Here is a 20,936-nt window from a genome sequence, read left to right on the forward strand (position 1 = left end):
TACAGTGTTCATGAGCAGGCATTAAAACAATGCAGAACAAGTACAAAGTAACTACCAGGAAGAAAACAGGGTTTCTCTAGTGTCCTTGGCCTCGATTTTATCACCCAAAAGTATCACTTCCTTTCTGGAGGTTTTTTTTCTTGTTTTGTGTATATTATTTCTGTGTGTAGTTGTTCACATGAAATCAACCTCCACACAGTGCCAAAATGTAAATTTAACAAATTAGGTGAGAGGTGAGTCGGGGTGAAGTTTGCAGCCTCAGTACAGTGATCCTTTAATAAATCAATTATAGTCTAAATATTTGAAAATATCTGTTATTAAAATTCTGCTATTTTCTTCACAACTCCCAAACTCAATACATAGACAACGATTAATTACTTCCAAGTATGTAAATAAGGGAACATAGTTCTCAAGCAGCAGATAACCTCACTAAACCTACCTCCTCTCTCCCCTCCCAGGCTGGCAGCAGCGTGCTGTACTGTCACACACACAGCAGTCAGGCTGTGCCACCTCACCTGCAGCAAGTGCCCCTGTTGCCTCCTTGGAGTTGTTGCTCCATCCTGAACAAAAAGTTACTGGGACACTGTTGATGCTGCTCTGCCAGACTTCCTCAGGACCCTGGCACAGCAGGTGAGGTACCAGCTAGTTTTTCTGACAGCAAGAAAGGTGCTTTAAATCTGTCACCCCAGAAAGTACAGTAAGTTTTCTTTTTAGTTTTCTTTTTTCCCTACAGGATGTCCAAGGGGTAAATTTGTGTCGCAGTTCAATATATTAAAAACAAAAAGAAAAAAAAAAATCTGTTGTCTTTACTCTGTTTTACAAAGGCTGTTTTCTTGGTTATGTTTAATTAACTAAGTGTGGTGTTGGAGCAAAAAAGTCTGTCTTAAAATACCTTAATCCTAGCCCTGATGCCAGTCCTCTGTTTAGCTTCCACTATTAATATATATGTGGTGTACTTGAACTAAAATTCTTGGATGTTTCCTATTTTCCCTCTGAAAAGAATGTTTGGTAAGAATTGTTGATTATTTAGGTTTTGTAGAGCTGGTCGTTGTAAGCCAAGACATAGCGGACTGACTGGTGACCTTGTCTTGCTTTTGGCTGGGGTTTGTTCAGCCTGGTCTGACCAGGTCCAGCAGTCGCTTTCCTGTTTTGACATTTGTGGTCACTTTGCTGCTTCGAAACATGCAGACAATATTGTGTCCTTGACCTTTTCTCCTCCCCAAGATATAGGTGACTCTCCTGAAAATCTTGATGCATTGGGTAAAGTTGTCAGTTTTGTCTGTGATACAAAGAAAGGAAAATTAAAGAAGAAACGTGTAGCATGAATTGGGGTGGAAGGAATCTGAGTGGTACAAAAGGAGTGGAAAGGCAGCAAGAAGCTCATGTGAAGAACAAGGGCTGGCACTGGGAGGGAGTGGGGGGGGATCAGCTGAGTTTTCAGTAATGTAAGTGAGCAGAGGAGGGAGACTAACAGAAAGAAACAAACAAAAATCATGAGATGCACCCCAGCCCCACCCGCTTGAAGTCAGCAACTCTCTCAGCTTCAGCATCTGAGGTTCTGTATGTAAAGACACGCAGGACTTGGCAGGAGGTTGCAACGGCAAATCCAAGTGTTGTGGGACTTATAGGAAGGTCTTCGTGGGAAGAGTAGGACATTGCTGTAGAATATTTCCGTGGAACTTGCTAAGTGAAAAAACATTTTGACATAGTTTGTGACGCAAATACAGTGTTTTTAAATAAAAATATATACAATAATAAGCTTCCATTTTCATGGCATGAATTGAATGAGTTGATTAAACATATTCAATTATTCCATGCCATGTTTTTTATTGGAAATTTATATACATTGTAAAATAAAACTACATATATTAATTGAAAATTAAACCCAATATCACTTACTTTGGCAGGTCCCTAGAATACATGAATGATAATTTATTCAGGCCTTGTTAATACTTCAAAGCAATAATAATAATAATACATCATATTTTATTTAGTTTTTTTTTCCTTTAGATTAAAAGTGAATCAAAATTAAATATTTATGAAACATAAATATCCTCATGTCTCCTCCATGTCCATGTGCTTCCTTTTTATTTTATTTTCTTCTGGAGCTATCCCTCCCCATCTCTTTTGCTTTCTACTGTAGTTTATGGACTGATCGTAATAAACATTTACCATACTCCATATTCCTTACTGTGCAATTCAAACATAGACCTACAGACCTTGTCTTAACATACAGCTGTAATATGCTGCTTTGCTATAGGACACAGAGCGCTTTGAAGAACTTCCCCTCTTTGATACATGTAGGTTGAGATCAAGTTGTAAAGAGCAGGACAGCTCTAGTGATGTAGTGCGATACAAACCCACTCACTTTGCTGTTATTCTGTACCAACACTGTTCTGCTTACGTGAGTGGAAGGACACCCCTGTGAAACAGGAACTGAGCCACGCGGATGACTGAAGCTCAGGGTCCCCCTGGGAGCGGTGCCTCGTGGCATGTTTTATATAGGAACAGAAGTACTAGATGTTTGAATGTGCTTTAGGCATCTCCATAGGTGGCATGTGGCGTGTGTGCGTGCGACTGTAGGCATGCCAGCAGCTACTGAATGGCTGTCAGCAGTTTCTGTTGTACAAACAGTGACTTGTTTGGGGTCCTTCCCACAAGCACATGCTATTCCCTCTGGTGCAGAGTCCCTGCTTTACTATATAATTGCAACTGACAGCCTGGATTGGTAGCATCCAGCATACATTCAGCAGCATCAGTCACAGGGTGATTGACGTGAATGCTGCACAGGGAGGCTCTTGCTCTGTGAAGGTTTTGGGTTGCAGCAGCATGATAAACAATTGGTGTTACTGGTAGTGTCCCAGCATCCTGCATCTCAAACCGAGAGACACTTCATCCTTTTACAGGGAATTTGCTGATGCTGAAGCGTAGGAAGAACAAGATGTGAAAGGACAAAATTGTGACTTCAGTGATAGGTTCTTCTGCTTGTGTCTTATTACTAGCTGATGTTAAAACCTGTAGTCCTTAATGAGACAGGCCACTAGTGGTCTGAGCAGGGCACTACAGCCAAGCCACCATGAATACAAACAGCATCAGGAGTCTGCATTCCACCATTTTGCCCTACCTTGCATCTGAATGGTCCACTTACTTGAGTGTGCACAGGGCATACATAGCAGAAACTGTCATAAGCCTGATAGTTAATCTAGGGCTAAATGAAGTTAGAGTGAATAGGAAATAGGGGTGAGTACCTTCTTGGGGCAATAATGAAAACTCACCTAGTATTGCAAGTCCAAGCTTGCATGTCACACTTCAAGACTTAATAAACTGTAGAGGGTTTTGTTCTACAGAGGAGCGAAAATATGAGGTTTGGAAAGCATGTTTGATGAAGGGAAGCTTTGTCTTGTCCCACTGATGTGTGCTGGACAAGACTATATCTATTGAGTAGCTTCTAGTGTTGATCTCTTCAGTTTAGGTCTGCTGACATCAGGGTAGGCATGTCTGTGCTCCATGTGAGGGTCAGGTCCTCTTCTATTTAGCAAAGATTTTTCATGTGGTTGGCAAATTGCCCTTAGAAAATGAATCTTTTCTCTACAGCTTACATGCAACTGAAATTGCTGGACTGGTAAGTATTTGGGCTCATGCCAGCATCACAGGCTTATATAGCTCTGGGATCTCTGAAAGTTTACATGTAATTTTCTTAGCTTGCTATTAGTTTAATGCTTTTTGTTTGCCATTCTAAATTCTGGTAGATGCGTCAGTATAAAATTTCTCTGGAAAACTACAGCAGCTACACTGAAGAAGGTAAAAATATTGTTAGAACTTTTGTCACGTATCTAGACTATGGGCTTCAAATTAGGGGTTAATAAAAAGTGTTATTCAGTATTCCAGGAAATTGTCAAGATCACTAAGTATTGTACTGACTTGACCTGTGTTACATTGAACTCACTCTTTCCATGTTTCCAATAAAAACATACAGCAGATTGTTCCAGAAACAGTGTCAAACTCAGTTAAAAATAAATCTGCTCATAATTTAAATGCATAGTGTATATACTAAATATATCACCTAAAAATATATCTCTCATAAGGAAAACTAAAATATATCAATCCTGAAATCCCCCCTTACACAAAATCATGGTTTTCAGTTATGATTCCTAAAAGTTAGAATAATCCTTCCTCACTTGTAAATCACCTAATCCTATTTGCTTTACTCTGGTTTTATTGCAACACTGAACCAGCTTTGTTTCGTTCAAGTGCAGGATTTGTAAATAACTAATTATAGCCCTGTTTCTTCCCCTTAAAGCATTAACATTTGGCACCTTGGAGAACAGCCCCTTTTTAACTACCAGACAGTTCAGGGGAAGCAGTGGACTCGGTCTCAGCACAGTAGGGTACTGCTGACAAGCTCTCTTGGACCACTTCACCTCCTGCTCTTGAAACAGCAATCAGATGAGCCAGAGGGCAACTTTAGGAAAATATTTTTCTCTAGTAGCAGTAACATCTGCCTCCTTGGCAGCCTCCACTGGCAGTTGTGTTGGAAGCTGTGGGTTTGCCCCTGGCCCTGCCGCGTATTTACATTGCTGAGAGGTTATCCTGAGCTCCGCTGGATCCTGTTACCTGATTTTCTTTTGTTCTGTCATCTTCCCTCTCTGATGCTTCAGCTGCTTAACTCTTTATGGGTAACATGTAAAGCAAAAATTAAGTGTGCTGTATGAGATGAAAGGTATTTGAAAGTATTAACTGGTAAATTCCTTTTTGATTGGAGATTCAGCTTTTCTGATCTGTTTAGCTATATTTACTTTGCTTCAGCCTAGGCAATTTCACCATCACAGTCTGAGCTTTTGAAGGTGCCGCTCTCCACGTTTGTGTCTTCCGCTCTGCATCAAATTCCCTTTGATGCTCTTACTTTTCCTGCAATTTACTCTCCACTTTTGAGTGACTGATTTTTGACTGGTGCTTCATTTCAGTGGAATGATGTTGTTATAAAGACAATTATAAAGTAATTGGCACAGGCATATCAATATTTATTGAAATACTGAAAAAAAATAATTCCATTGGTGATGAGAAACTCCTGGCAAGAACTGACATGACAATATGTATTTCACCGATACAGTAAGAGAACTTCAACTTCAACAAGTAACTCACTGCACATTCTAAGAGTTGCATGGATTCAAATCCAAGGCAGCTGCAGAACATCTGTAATACAAATAGTCAAGACTTTACAGATTGTCTGTTTACAAACACAGAACAACTATAATAAACCAGCCAAAGCCAAACCCTTTGAATTTTAGTCTGCTTTTACTAATATGTCCTGTAATCAATAAGGCAGTCAGAAGTAAATGCCTGGTTACAAAGTAGTTAACAATTAACATGAAGGGGTGATTTTTGGTGATTGTTTTGTTTTGTTTTGTGCGGTACTTTGGGAAATCTGGTGGGATTCTTGGAACCGCAGATGTGGGCAAATATATGTTAGTTTAACTGAAATTGTTTCCATTAAACTGTATGAAAAATTGTTCTTTTCTTCCACATCCTTCTCTTAACTCTTTTGTCCTGTATATAGATAATGGTGCTATGAATACAGCTAGGAACATTTTTTTAAGCTCTTTTTTTTTAATATTCAGGAAGATTCACTGTAGCATTTCAACAGGAAAAAAAAAGAAAAAATACAGAATGCAAACACTTGAAATGTGCTTTGCTTTTCTTTCAAAAACGAAAGAATGACCACATTTATCTTGTACACTTGGGTAAATGTATTTCACAGCCACTGTCAATTGCCACCCGCATCTTACTTTCTGTTAATTTAGTTTGTTTGAAGGAGAATGCCGTTATTTAAATAATGCTTGCACATCTGCTGTGTGGGATGACTAAGGGAGCTGTGCTTGGTTTGCTTTTGGTCCGTACAACAGTACGTGTGTTCTGTGATAGAAGACAGGCATCTAGGAGTTGCAGACACTAGGCTTTGCTGTGTTTGTACCCTATGCATGGAGAGAATATTAGAGCGAATTAATACAGGTGATTAAAATAGTGTGCTTTGTACTAATGCAGATGTAATAACTGATGTCTTTGGTATACAGTGTATGAATGGTTGGAAAAAAGTAAGAGAAATGCACCTTTTCAAGTTCACATGAAACAGAAAAAGTTATAACTCACATAATTTACAATAGATTTAAATAAACTACATTCAGGATTATGAAGATTTACAGACATTTAATCAAGCGAATGATTTTAATTTGTAAAGACCCTTGTATGTCCCTGAACTATACTAACTTGAAGACATGCTACAGTAAACACATATATTTGGCTTCTTCATTCTGGCTATATCTTATATAAAGATGAAACCAAAGAACAATAAATTAGCATCATAATTGTCTACAGTGAAAACTATCATATACAATATAAATAAACTATTCAAAAGCCAGTAATCTTCATGAAAAAAATTAAAGGATTAGGATATTGTACAGTTTCTACAAGTGATTGTGCAGCCAATAATCTCAAAAATTAAAGTCAAAATGAAATACCCCTATTGATTTTAGTGTCTCACGACATACAGTAATTAAGTACTGGTAAAATAATTACCAATTTAAAAGAAATAATAAGGAATAACTGCTCTGCAATTTTATCACAGTTTTTTCCCCACAGGACCTAAAGAATGTAAACACTATGTTTTTGTTAATGTTAGAGATTAATACTTTATTTTAAACTTATGTTGATCCACACCTGCACAGTTATCTTTAAGGGTAATGAAATAAGGCAAGACTCATAACTGTGGCATTAAATGTTAATACTGATATCTTCATCTGGACAGAGAGAGAATTGTTTGTTCTTCTCTAATATTTGTTCTGCAGCAGACTTTGGCCTACATAGACATAGCAGTATCACTCTTCTTTCTTTGCGTAAAAGATGTGTATTACCTAACTTTAAAAGGAAAAAGTTTCATCAGATTTTGGACGTTTGAGTTGAAATTTAGTTTCTTAATTACTGGCAATTTTAAAGACCATTTCTTAACACGCTCCATGGCATCATCAGGTCATACAATTTATTTTTCTATTTTTGCGGCACTAAATGAATTATTTTTTTTTCTTTTAACATCAGTATTTGGTATCCTAAACAGTTTGGGGTTTTTTTGGTCGAGAAGCTGTTGTTTGTGATGGCTAAAATATCACTATTTCCTTTATTTGGAAATGGCCATGAATATATAGCAGAGCCATATTTTAGCCACTGCCCTAGTTAAGTATATAGTTGAATTGGCTAATTTGTTTTTGGAATATTTATTTTAGCTATTTAATAGCTACCTGATAACAGTAGCAGAAGAGGGATACTGCCTGATAGAACAACATGAACACGTGACAAAACAAACTTCAGAACATAGTAAGAATGCCAAGCTAACTGGATAACAGACTCTTCCTATTAGTGATTTGCAGGCCTGAGAGACCGACAGTCACAACCAGCCTCTTAGGATCTGGTGGCGACACTACATAGCACTTGGCCTACGCCAGCTCTGTCTTACAGATTGTTGAATGGATGCCACATCATTTATCACAGAAGTAGTAAGTGTTGGGTCCTTGGAAGGATGACAGAAGAGGCTATAGATGCAGTTTTGCATCTATTATAAGTCCTGCTATACAGTGAAGGAATTTAGTGCACTCAAATTCCCCACTATCTTAGCTCGATAATATGATCAGTTTTTTTTTTTTTCTCCTAAGTTTCTTCATATTGGCAATCAGCAGAGTTAAATATACAAGGATCATTCTGTCCTTTTTCATGTCGACATTGGTGATGGTATCCACTTGGTAAGTTCACTCCAGTACAAAGTCCTAGATAGATTCCTTTGGGGATGTGTAGCATATGATTCACAGTTTGCAATACAAATACCCTGATACATCACTTATTTACTATTAGTATTTGATTATTATACCATTTTGCAAAGTTTTAAAACCACGTTTTAATTAGTGTTGCTTGGGGCAGTTCAGAATATTTTTTTTTTTCCTTGAAAGCAGAAGCTCTAATGGGTATAATTTATGCTCTCTTTGCATGCAGCATTTCAATGAGAAGGTTATTACATGGCACATCCCCGTTCAGGTGTTTGTAGTAGAGGTATTCTTCGGCCTGCATACTGATGGCCCGGATTTCTGGTAGTCGCAGGAGAAGCTGCCCAAATTTGTCTGTTTGCTGTGGGTAATTACACATTGTATAGTCCAGCAGAGCAGCATTCACTTGTTCCTGAACACCTTCCACAAGCTGGAAGTTCTCAAGATTTTTGACATCTAAATGATAATAAAAAAAAAAAGAACAACAATTCAGTTCCATTTTAATTTCTGTTTATGAAGGCAGTGTTTCACTAAATGGATTTATTTTTTTTTTTTTCCTCCCGACAAAAGCATACTTTACAAGCTGCTGAATATTCAGTGAACCCTTTTGCCAACTTTCCTGGGAAAATGATCACAAAAGAGCTTTAGCAGAGTGTCTTGTTGAAATTCTGCATATACCTCAAATCAATTAGACACCAATGGAGTCTGAGCAAGGTCAGCTCTTTTCATAGCTTACAAAAAGAAAGGTTGAGGATTCCTAAAGTAGAAGACCATAATATATTGCTAGCAAATGAGTCCCAAGAGGAAGCCCTATCTTTAACCTAGTATGTTACACAATTCATATAATTCTGTATTAATTTTTCTGACCCAAGGTGAAATCTGTGTCCAGGGTATGATGTAGTTAATTCTAATAAAAAGTGACAGGGTTCTTGTTTCTGTTTGACATTTTCTAAATGATTCTGAAAGCCTTTGACTTGTCTAGCCTATGTTAATGAACCATCTGGTACACTCCAGTGACTGCCAAAATAATCTTCCCTACTAGAAACTCTCTAAAATATATATTTCACTGACTAATGATCTTTATAAAATGAAATCATTGTCCTTTGGGTGGAATACCAGATAAGAATTGTGCCCTTTAACCTGAATATGGTTTCCGAAATTTTTTTTTTTTTTTTTTTTTTTTTTGTATTGGACAACAGGGGCATTTACATCAGTAAGGTAGGTACAGTTTGTTCGCTCTGTCTCTCTGTGATTATCTTCTGTTCCTATACAGCAAGTTCAAGCTCTAGAAATGCTCGTCAGAGGTAAATTCCAGTATGCTAACTCCTCATTAATTGCTTCCCTGTGTAAAAATTACTCTGATGGTATTGTCCTTCAACACATCTGGAGAATGCAGAAGTTATTCTAAAGCTTGTAAATTAGAGTGCTTCTATAATGCAGAAAGAGTGAAGTGATCAAAGTGCTCTTGCTGGGAGAACTTGTTTTGGTTGGTGTTTGATCATTTATACCATCAGTAGATTACTGTAACACAATTTCTTGTAATGCAAAAGCATGGTGTTACTGAGCATAGCTATGCTGGTAAGTCACTTTGAATAAAGACAAATCTGCTCTTCTATGGATGTTCTTGGAGCACAGGAGATGGGGAATTTGGCAGAATTTGGTTCATTGTAAATGCCAGCCTTTGATTGGAGAGGAAATGAGTGTTTTCCTTTGAAAAACAGGAACACACGTTGGTCCCCCAATCTGTCAGCAGCCTGAGAGTCTGTGTAAATTGGGTCTCACTGTATCTTTTCCTATAAGTGCTTTAAATAGAGCAAATATTGGTTCCCTGCACATAACTGTGTGCTGGAACATGAGGGAAATGGTTGGTGGAGGCAAACATTTTCTTCGGGACAAGAGAAGAGGAAGGATGCCAAAGATCCCAAAAGCAGCCCAGGGCAGCACGCACAGCCTCCAGGGCCTGAGTTACAGGCTTTGAGCAGAAGCCTCTCTGGAGCATGCTGACTGCCGGCTGCACTTCAGGTTCACTCTTGCATGAGCTGGGGTGAGTGTTTCCTGCTGTGGTTCTTACTTTCCTGTCCCAGTTTCACTGTGGAAATGAAGCAAGTGGCTCCTGGATTTGTGCTGCTTGTTTGGGAACTGAGGACATGACCTCTGTCTGAATTTTGCTATCTGGCTGAAGCAACTCGCTAGCAATACTTAAATTATGACAGCTGTACAACAAGAATTGTCTGAATTTTGCGTTATTCAGAGTGAGGACAACTGGAAACTTCAAAGCTGCTATGCCTGGTCCCTTAGCTATTCAAACTCATTTATCCAAAGTTTTTTTGCCAGAGTCTCTAGAGGTCTTTGGATAATGATGTTTTCATGTATTACACTGGACATTTTCTCATACGAAATATAGCTGTTTATTATTTTACATACCTACATAAAACTCCCAAGGTACTTTGTAGTGAGTGTAACCTGGTTTAAAAATTGGGTGTTCTAAGCATATTTTTATAAAGTTAAGAAAAGAATAGTATGAACTCTCACAATTATTTTAAATAGGTTGCTTTCAGATGCAAAATGCAACCATGAATGTTTAGAACATAAGAAACTCCCACAAAACCCAGGGACTATGCTGAATATTAAACTGTGTTAAACAAGATAAAATGTATAATGATTTCAGAACCAGTATTTCAAACTTTTTTTCCCTGTTAAAAATAACTTTAAACGTCAGGAAGTTTTAAAAACCATTAGCTGATTCAACCCCCTTTGAATTTAAAGGGCGTCTTTCTGTTGTCTGTCTGTTTTGAATCATACTGTGAGATGAATTTGTGCTGGCTTCTTGGAAAACCAGGTTCATTCTCATTTTTGCTCTGTCTAAATGTTACTGTATGGAATATATATTTACTGGCAGCATCATAAAATTTTTTGACAAAGATCAAAAACACAATCTGAGAATTGCAAGTTTTCTGTATTTTCCTGCAGAAGTGCTGAATTCAATGCATGTTCTATAGAGATGCATTCTGTCTTCAGCTGTACTGATATCATATTCGAAGTCAATAGGAGGCATAACATTTTATCTACATTGCCCCCATATACAGAATCAGTGGCTTCTGGCAGTAGGTGTACCAGTGTGTTGTATAAGTGTTTCTATATGCTTGTCAGCCATACGGCCTGGCTGAATTGCATGGAAGCTACACAACTACAGGAGAAGGTCTGTGTTGGGTTTTTTACTCATTTTAGTAGACAGTTCTTTAAATACTCATATGTGGCAACACTGAAGTCAGATGTGAAACCAAGTCCAGTTAACACTGATAGTAAACCGAAAGTAGTTCTGTGGCTTCTATACCACATCCGGCCTGTATTTCCTCTACATAAATGCTTGATATTTGTGGTGAGGCTCAGTGCTTGTAAACAAATTAGTTAACCAGTAAAAATATGTAGAATTTTCCTGTCTGTTTCTATACCCACACACCCTTTAAATCCTAGCAGCTAGAAAAAGTGTTTTGTGTTGCTACAGTGAGTATCAGTCTCTTATCTCTTCTACTTTATTCACTCAGGGACTAATTACCAACTTTTTACATGAAACAGCCTTACTGTGAGCTCACAGTGGGGCGCACATCTTTTTTCTATCCTTATTGGAAAGTAAACCCTTAGGTCTTCTGGAATATATTATATGTTTTACAAGAAATAGCAATTGCTTTTCTGTCAAACAAAGAATTTTTGTTCTCTATAGCTTACTTTTGACGATTAAGACAAAACAGTATTATAGAGTGTCAGGATCTGCTCTGCAGTCACAGTAAAGATCTGCCAGTATTCCCAGAAATCCCCCCATTTTGACTGTTTTCTACATCTGCTATAAAGCTGTGCATTAAGCTGAAACTGCATACAACATTCAGCCTGAGGAGAACACTTTTGCATATTTTCCCAAAAAATGGGTCTGGTCTTTAGAGGGGGAAAATATTTAGGTTTCAGAGAGATTTTCTTCCTCTCATATTCCAAACATGAAATACTGAAGATTTGGTGGTCTACTAATCTGTAGAGAGCTTCCCTTGGTCTGGGAATTTTGGAAATAAAAATGAAACAGAATGAGAGATTTAAATTTGAAAAATAGTAAATCCTTAGGAACAGCATAAATATTTCCCAAAGAAAGCCGGTTAAATTTTACTGCTCTCGTCTTTTATCAGATACTCTTTCTCAACGAAGAGGTGCATGCACACACAGCTCGGCTGCCTCTCTGCATTTTGCAACATTGCAAGTCCCAGTATTGCAAGGATGAAATAAGGTTGTGTTTAGGCTCTCCATGGGGAAAAAAATTTCTCACTTTTATAGGACTGGGAAGAGTCTTACAGATACTCCAGGCAATAGGACTTGATACCAGCCCAGAGCTGAGCTTCCTCACCATGAATGGGCTGATGAGCCCCATCATTTAAAAACTTTATTAAAACCTAACTGGTCCCAAAGTTTAGCAGCTCTTTGGAATGACTGTTAAATGTGCAGGTAAAATACGATGTCTTCCAAACTCTAGGGATGGTATTTTTGGCCAGGATGGCTTTTAGGCTCATCCACTGAGAGGTTTGTCTGGTCTTTCCAGACAGACTGCATGGCCTAATGAGCAGCACTGCCTCTGCCTAGAAACAGGCTGTTTTATCAGAGACAGATACAATGTGCCTCTTCAGCCCCAAGTTGAAGTTTCCGTCAAGGTCTTTTGTGTGAGGCCCATTCCTGCTTGACCTTGAAGATGGAATATGTTAATTCTGATGAAGGTTTTCCCCCCAGAATAATTCAAAGAAGGGGGACTACCCAGGATGGAGGTGACATTACCAAACCTTTCCCTATATAAACACAGCTTTTTCCAGGGTTTTTCCCACTTTTTGCTAGCCTTGCAAGCCCTCCAGGTTATGAGACTTAAAAGACAGGTAGATTTTGACATGTGATAAAAATTTTTCTGAGGGCAAGGGTAGTAATGGTTGATAAAGTGCCAATCTCTGAAAATTACCCACAATTCTCTTTCACTGAAACTAATGGCAACAACAGCAGTTCCATATAGCACATCTGTCATGAAGGCAGATGTATGCCATTCTATAGCTAAGCCTTCTTGACAGACAAAATGCTATAATGAAGGAAGATTTATGGTAAAGATAAACTCCTTACTGCAAAATTCTCCTCAGTTTTATTACAGCAGAATTGTGCTGAATATTATTTACTTAGAAGTCACGGGAAACAATTTTTGATAGATGTGTTTGTTAATCAGTTGTAAGGCACTATATTTAGCGTTTTCCAAACCTTGAAAAACCTTTACATTATAACAACAGAAACCACTTTTATTTTCTTAAGGCTTCCAAGTCCAAACTGAATGCATACAAAACTTTTCCTATCTTTAGGATTCTTTTTTTGGCAGTGGTTAAGCTGTCTGTAACAGTACAATGATTATCTCTGTTTATTGGGGTCATAAATTAATTTTCATTTTCATTTGAACATAATATCAGATAATGGGTACATTGTTTTGAAATCTTGATTAAATTCTTACATAGCAATCTGTTTCATTCACACCTAAGTACTGGGCAAAACGATACATATTTTTAAAGTGAGAGTAAGATGCTTATGAGAGAACAAGCTGTAATTCTTAGTTTGAATCCTATTTCATCCCCTCAGTATTCAGTCTTGGTGGACCTTTGGTTTGTTTCAGAACAACTCAGATACAACTAAAACATATTTTGGTGGTGTTTTATACTGGTAAGCTTCTTTCTAATGCTTTTAAAAATATTGTAGTGTATTTTCCTGTTCCAAAAAGATTGTGAAACAACAAAATATAATCTCATGATGTCTCTTAAGATCTATGTTTATTGACTTTTGTGAATAATTTTATAATTGCTTTTGCTGCTGTTAGCTCTGCAATGAAAAGGGAGATATAGGGAAATAAGATGGATTGCTCTCCCTGTGCAACTGTGAAATTATTTTACTAAATTTCACTTGTTTCTTTTCTTGCAGTCTCAGTAAAGATAAAAGGCAAAGCCTAATGTGATCTCCCAAATCTCTGACTGGTGTAATTACTGAGTTATCACTCAGGAAAATAAACCAGCTTGACTTTCAACAGCTCAGGCTAAATTTACTGACCTGAAAGTCAAGCAGACAAACAAAATCTCCACCCATTTCTTGTGCTGGCATCCCAGGAACCAACATCCTTATTACTTGCAAATGATGCATACGTGATATGGTGGTCATTGAAACACAATAAAACAAGATCCTGCTAGGCCTCTTTAGAGGAAGAACTGCTCTCAAGTCCTGGCCCAAAGTCCACAGCCAGCTACACCCTTAAATAAAGTCCAGTGTTTCTCACTGAGACTCATGAGGGAAAAGCATGGACAGGTATGGCCACAGAGTCAGGGGTGTGGAGAGCCAGTTGGGATAGCTGGTGGATGAAACTATGGCCCTGCCCCCACAGGCACCAAGTCCCAAGCAGTGGTTCTACTGCTGGCGCTTTATCTCAGCCGTGCCTAAACTCCAGTACCACCTCACTTTCACTTTCTGAAGCTTGCTCTATGCCTGGAGTTATGCCCCTGCTGACTGCTCCTGCTTTGCATTAGCAATGCAACGTGTTGCTTGTCTCTTGCTCATCTGGGACTGAGGGCAGCCCATCTATTGCCTGAAGGCTTATTCTGTAGGTATTTTAACCCATGTTCAGCATTCATTGATAGGATTAGGTTCCACATGAGAGAGTAGCTGCTGCTTTCTTTGAAGATGACAGAGGAACAGGAATTTGAACAACACTTGCTCTGTTCTGTTTTCAAGGAAATTCTCCAAGCAACTGGAGTCTCCCACCATGCCAGAGCATGGTCTTGACTATTGCTAGCTACAGGCTTGTTCTCAGTGAAGGTGTGGTCTATAGCCTGCCTTTGTAAATTGGTGGGGAGGGAGCCTGCCTGGGCTGATGTGATTTTCTGGTTCCTGCTTCCAGGTTTGTTTGCACAGTTGACCTAGTGACCACTTAGGTAAAGGACAGATCAATCCTAGAAAAAATATCTCAGTCTAAGTCTCTCTTTTCCAGGAAAATATTGTGTAACCACTACCCTGTGGAGCCATGGTCATATTTGTGTGCTGGCACACATTGATAAACTGGGGCGGAAGGCATTAGCAAAGGTCTCACAGGTAGAAAAGAACGTAAATCAAAGCTCAGTTTTCCTAACTCCTCACCTAATCCCAGGTTCATATTATATGTCTGGACTAGAAATGTTTGTCTTCTGAATATGCAGTTGGAATAAGCATAGATAAGAACACTAGTATGCTAATTATGCTATCAGCAGGCTTTAAAAATAAGTATATGCTTAAATGCAGCCAATCTACAGCCATAGCACTAGTTTATATCACACTTAGTTTATATCACACTTATCCAGTTACCAGAAAAAAGTATCACATTTGATAAAAGCAGAAACTAGGTTTCTGATAAGAAATAAACCAATTAGAATAAATAGTAAATTTATTGACCCAAATGTTTTTTCCAGCTAATTTCTGAAACACCACTTTAATCTGCAATGAACAATAAAGGATTGTTGGTGTTTTGAGGGAACTGGCTGTCAATGTCGACAATTTGTAGGGTGTGAATAGTTTAAGATGTCATAAATATTTATGAAGTTCCTGGGAATGGTGATAGGGACATCATACAAAATCCTTGAAGTTATGAACTGAGTCAGAAAGCGTGTTATATGCAACTTGCAATAATAGACAGTACGGTATAACGCAGAGAGGAGCAAGAAAAAAGTCTATTATTTAGCTGAGAAGCAGCTGAACGTTTAGACAAAAAGAAATGAAAATTTTAGAAAGATTTGCTTTCATCCAGAAAATATTTGCTCTGGTTTTGCCTAGACATTTGCAACTTTTCTGAATGTTTGGATTTATTGATTTATTGCACTCATAAGAAGATTGCACATTATCCGTCCTCTCCCTTTCTATCCCTCTCCTGCTACTCAAGTACAGTTTAAAATAGGAGTAATGGACCAGATTAATCTCAGACGTATTTCTACTGCCACCAGTGGAACTACACCAAGGGGTGATATAGTCTTAAAAGAAGAAATATAAATATTTTCTGGGAAAATATCGAATATAAATTTCTACTGATTTTAAAACACAGAAGTGCAGCTGCCACTGAAACCCTTTTGAGTAGCAGGCTGTATCTTTTTATAAAGCCCATCTGTCTCTGCAGAGTATAAAAAATGCATGATCATAAAAAGCAGTACTCCTTAGGGGAAAAATCTCTCTGTACTAATCTTGTAGTCACTTTACAAAACAGTTTTTAATCCCAAATTTGCATTTGATTTTCAGTCAGGAACTTTTGTGGTTTTTGCAAAGTTTTCTTATTCCATTAGAATAAGATATGAGGTACAGTTTGTTCAGGTGGCAAGTCCAGACTATGAATAAACCAACGTTATCATATGAAAGAGAATTAAACAGGCAGATCCAAGTGGGGATATATTAAGCCAAATTTAAGCTCCAGTAGTTGAATTTAGCCTGCACTAGATGTCTGGTTTGCCTCAGGATATATTCAGCTTTCCAGCTAATCGACTGAGGAAAACTGCCTCAGGTATGATAAAATTTACAAGAGAGCTCAGTCGAATAGCTCTTGTTATAAATACTAGCTTAAAGGCATTCTTCTGGTCTTTGGGATCAGGACAGTATTTGCATTTAATTATTATATTTCAAACTTTTTTGAACTTGGTTAAAAATATTAGACCAGCCAGTTATATCATTATAGTGGTTTCCAAATACGGGTAGAACTTCATACCACTTTTTTATTACTTAGTGAATTCTGATTGGTTTTATCCTTTTGTTTAGATCCAAAGTCCCACAGGAGCAAAAATTATTAAAATATATTCTCTTTAAAAGAGGGAAATATAGTTAAGCAAAGGTGTTTTAATCACATGCTGATCTAAGAGGTACAATACTATGACTTTCTGTCAGTGTAATTGACAAATAATTCAGTTTTAAGTCTTCTGCACTATTTTGAGACAAGGTTTAGTATGAGACAATCAACCGATCATCTTTCAGACATTGATTTCAGAACCCTATTTTTCCTCTCTTTTAGACTTTTAAAGACATGATTTTACTAGTTTTATGTAGCAGTATTATACTAACAGGTTTTTTTTTTTTTTTCACTGAACTAAATTGTATCAGTGGAAGCTGATTCTAGTTTAGAAAGAACATGTAAAAGATAATCATCACCTCTGCCTGTGCAAGATATGGGAAGTGGAAATCAGTAAAAAGGAGTCTTTTCTTACATAATTCTGTTGAGATAATATAAAGCATTCATTTAATTGCTCAGTGCTGAAAGCACTACAATAGAACTACGGTAGCAACAAATATGTAACTTCTATTAGCCAAACATCTGAATTTTACTATTATTGTATAGAGAAGCTAGACTCTCCTTTGGGCAGTTACAATTATTTACTTTGTAAATGTAACTGCAGGCAGCTCATGAGACCACTGATGTACATTGAAGCTGTTGTCTTTCAGATGGTCTTTCAATTCCCTATCAATTTAGCAATGACAAAAATTTTGCTGGCTCAGATGAAAAAGCACGAATGAGTTTGGTCCCATCATATACATGTGCGTCAGATCATTACCACACCTGACTGCAACAGCCCATGAATTTGCTTAAATGCAATGCACCATGCACTGGTGTTCCTCATTGAGTGACAGCAGAGCTGGTGTCCCTGAGACAGGGCTCCTGCCCTGTTACCTCTCTCCCTCTGCCTGGTCCAGGCTGCTAGGTATCCTGCTAGGCAGTGGAAAAAAAAAACCACTTTGTTCTCCTGTACCTCTCTGTCTTGCTTTCATGGACAGTAAACACAACCAAGGCAAGTAGTTCTCCACTGCAGCATTTCAAATCACATTGTTTCTGACATTGCCTATTCTGAGTGGAAGCTGGAAATTTCATTTTTTTACTGTGACATATGTCTATGCTTAGTTGTGGAAGTGGTTTGGTAAATGAGGGTGATAGGAGCCCAAATGGGGACATCTGCAACTACACTGGCACTCTAAAAGTGTCAGTGCTGGCACACAGGACACACTGGAGAGGCACCCAAATGTGTGTCAGCCTTTGGACTCTTCTCTCAAAGACTTTGATGTGTATATCACTGTTCTTTTTCCTCATTGCTTACACTTTTAAACATACAAATATGAAAGCTAAAGAAAAGCCCACCTGAAAGTCCCTCTGGCAACACGGCTACTCGTAGGGTAGAGAAGTGTGGAATAGAGGGAATACTCTTACACTTGCATTTTACTTCTTAGAAGTGAATTTTACTTCTCAGCTATTTCTGATTTCTTGACAAGAAGCCCGATCAGAAAGGACTAGAGGCTCTCAGATAAGGTAGTGCCTCAGCACATTTTTAACATTGCAATTGCTCAGTGAGGAACAGCAGAATAAGTCAGGTAAACTCTAGATTTGTGCTCACTGCTCAGTTCAGACTCAAATGTTTGGTCGGATATGGACGAGATGTTTCCATAGACAACATAGTCATAGGTTTAGCATGGAGGAGCATGAAATAAGTGACTCCAGATCCCCATTAGGCTTTGACTGGAGCTGGCCCTAAGCCTCATGTTACCTGCACAAGGACAGAGGTAGTTTAAGGTCCCCTGATGTCACATGCCAGAAGAAAGAAGTGAGCTTGCCTCTGGCACTGCACGGTGTCAGCTGCGATGGTCTGAAGAGGGGCTTAGGAACATGAGGAAACTCAGTCCCCTACAAAAAGAGGTTTGCTCTTTCCTGCCCAGGCCAGGCTCACCTCACCAGTGACATAGATATTCTTAGGGTCCTGGCAACACTCTGCTGAGTCCCTTGATGCTTTATTGAATTAGACTGTGGATTCGCCTTTATTGCTGGCATCTAGAAGGATTTTTAATTCTAGGTCCACCTCCACCTAAATCAACACTTACTAGATTAAGGTTGGTTCTAGCTAGATCTCACTGTGCTCTTCAACACAGGGGTGTTTCCCCATCTGTAGTTATTTTTTTACAGGCAAGACTGTGAATGGCCATTTACAATGGACTTTCTGTTCTATTTTTCATTTTATGGTAAAAGTTATTCGAGTTAGTCCTATGAAAACTGTAAAAGCAGTTTGCATTTCTTACTTTGAAAGTTAATTTTCCTGAAAGTTATGTCCAGGACAACAAATAGTGCTGTCCTGTAACCTTGCGTTCACGGCAGACAGTGGGATATGCATTTGGCAGGAAAAAACTCATGTAAGTACACACGTGCATCCTCCTCGTGCTTTAGTTTAATGGAAATGCTCAGGCTTTCAAATCTAAGATGCTCAGCAACAAGCAGTGCATTTATAGCTGTAAATCACCATAGTCTCAAAATGTCAAAGTAACCACTAACTCCTGCAGCAGAACTGCCCACCAGCCCTGCAGGGACTCCTACCCAATTGCAGGAGAAATAGCCTGAAATGTCAAATGACCTGGACATGTTCAAGGCAATACACTCACATGTTTACTGTTCTTGCCTTTCTTCATTTACATTCACTAATTAGAAGTTAATCTGTTCCCAGAGGCAAATAAATATATTTAAACAAAAAATCATACTATTTTTTCCAAACTGTGCATTAAAAAGCAACCCAGTGCTTCTCCTAGTGCATGGTCCTAGGAATACCACTGTAGTACCTCTTTCACCTCTATTCTATCTGTGTGTTTAACACAGAGTTTATTAGTCTGTTCACCTTCATCAAAGTCAGCTTACTTTGACTAGTAAGATATAAACTAATTCAGCAAAGATTAACACTGTTCTTACCACTTCTGTCCAACCAAGCCTAATGAGCTTACAGTTAAGCACAGCCCAGCAATACTTTATTTATTTTGATATTAATTTCCTGTGTCAGCTTCAGGTTTTAAAAAAACACACAGATCCTAGCACAGAAAATACAAATCAAGCCTGACATCTGGGAAAAAAAAATCACATACTGGAAAAACTTGACATAGAATCCAGTGGTGTCAAAAATCCTCGATATTTGTTGTTTCAAATTCAGACATTCTTCATTTAGACCAAAATAACAGACATTTATAGTGTACCTTACTGCTGGTGACTATTTAACAGCTACGTGCTCTCACAGCATGGTACTCTTTATGTGCACAGTAATGAAAGTTTGCTATTGATTTTTCTGTAGCTGCTTGTAACTATTATAGTTGATACATCAATAGAAAAGGAAAGCACAATGTTTCACAGGAGGCAGAAAATCAGAGAATACATGATGCTGTACGCAGTAAATCATGGCATAATCTCAAGAATTGATAGATGGTTACTGCTAACTTGAAACCCATGGCTTTGTCTGAAAAGACTAGCCTATAATCGCCCAATATGTTCTAACAGACTGACTGCCCGTAATAGTGGTAAAGGACACAACACAATGTTTCATCTTCAAAATAATGGTTTCCATGAGCCAGGTTGTTTTGTTGTGGTAGAATTTGTTTTGTGTGTTTCTGCAGAAGGAGGGAGAAAAGTGTTTTGAATGCAGTTTAGACTAATACTTAAAGGTTGTAGGAAAAAGAAATTTATTTTTGTTTTCAGAAAAGAGCACAGAACGTTTTTGTTAAAAAAAGAGAACTTGTCATTAATTTTTAACTTGCAGAAGTCTGCAGTTATTTGAAAAGGAAACGCAAAAGAGCTGATTATTCTTGAGATCAAAATATTGGAGCTGTTTTGTCAAGAAAGGCAAATGCAAGAGAAAATACATTTACCACTGCTGTTTCCAGTTCCAGAGCATCCTGAAAGGGAGCCAAAGGCACGTAAGTAATTGAAAGCTCTTTTAAGCGTCTGCTTCTCTCTGCTGCATTTTGAGGGACACAATGATCTCTGAATTTTACAGTACACCTAGTGAATTTTTAGCAGGAATGTTCTTAATTGCTTTGTTCCTTTTTGCTCCCTGGCTCATTTCTGGTAGTTTTATCTATGGTTTTAATTAATTGTGAGGGTCTTTTTTCCTTGTCTCAAAACAGAAAGGGAGGAAGAAATACAGGTAAGAGCTGGCCAGGTGGAGCACAGTATGCAGTCTAGATGGTACTGCACCCACACTAGACTCTTAGCAATGTTCCTCTCTGAAAGAGTATTTTCAGTATGCAGTGTTGTTTTCCAACACTTCCTTACGGGATGTGAGACTG

At 38.2% G+C, this 20,936-nt stretch overlaps 1 protein-coding gene across 1 annotated transcript in view; it reads right to left on the bottom strand.

The window, feature by feature from the left end:
• Positions 1–8,013: 8,013 nt before the first annotated feature.
• NR5A2 (nuclear receptor subfamily 5 group A member 2) overlaps positions 8,014–20,936 on the bottom strand; it is an 83,288-nt gene continuing 70,365 nt past the window's right edge. Inside the window, exon 7 of the mRNA XM_026854143.1 lies at positions 8,014–8,261. Within this exon, the coding sequence (XP_026709944.1) occupies positions 8,014–8,261 (248 nt within the window). The remainder of the gene's footprint in view (positions 8,262–20,936) is intronic.

Source organism: Athene cunicularia (genome assembly GCF_003259725.1).
Source record: "Athene cunicularia isolate RWA chromosome 8 unlocalized genomic scaffold, athCun1 chr8_part1, whole genome shotgun sequence".
Taxonomy (NCBI): Eukaryota; Metazoa; Chordata; class Aves; order Strigiformes; family Strigidae; genus Athene; species Athene cunicularia.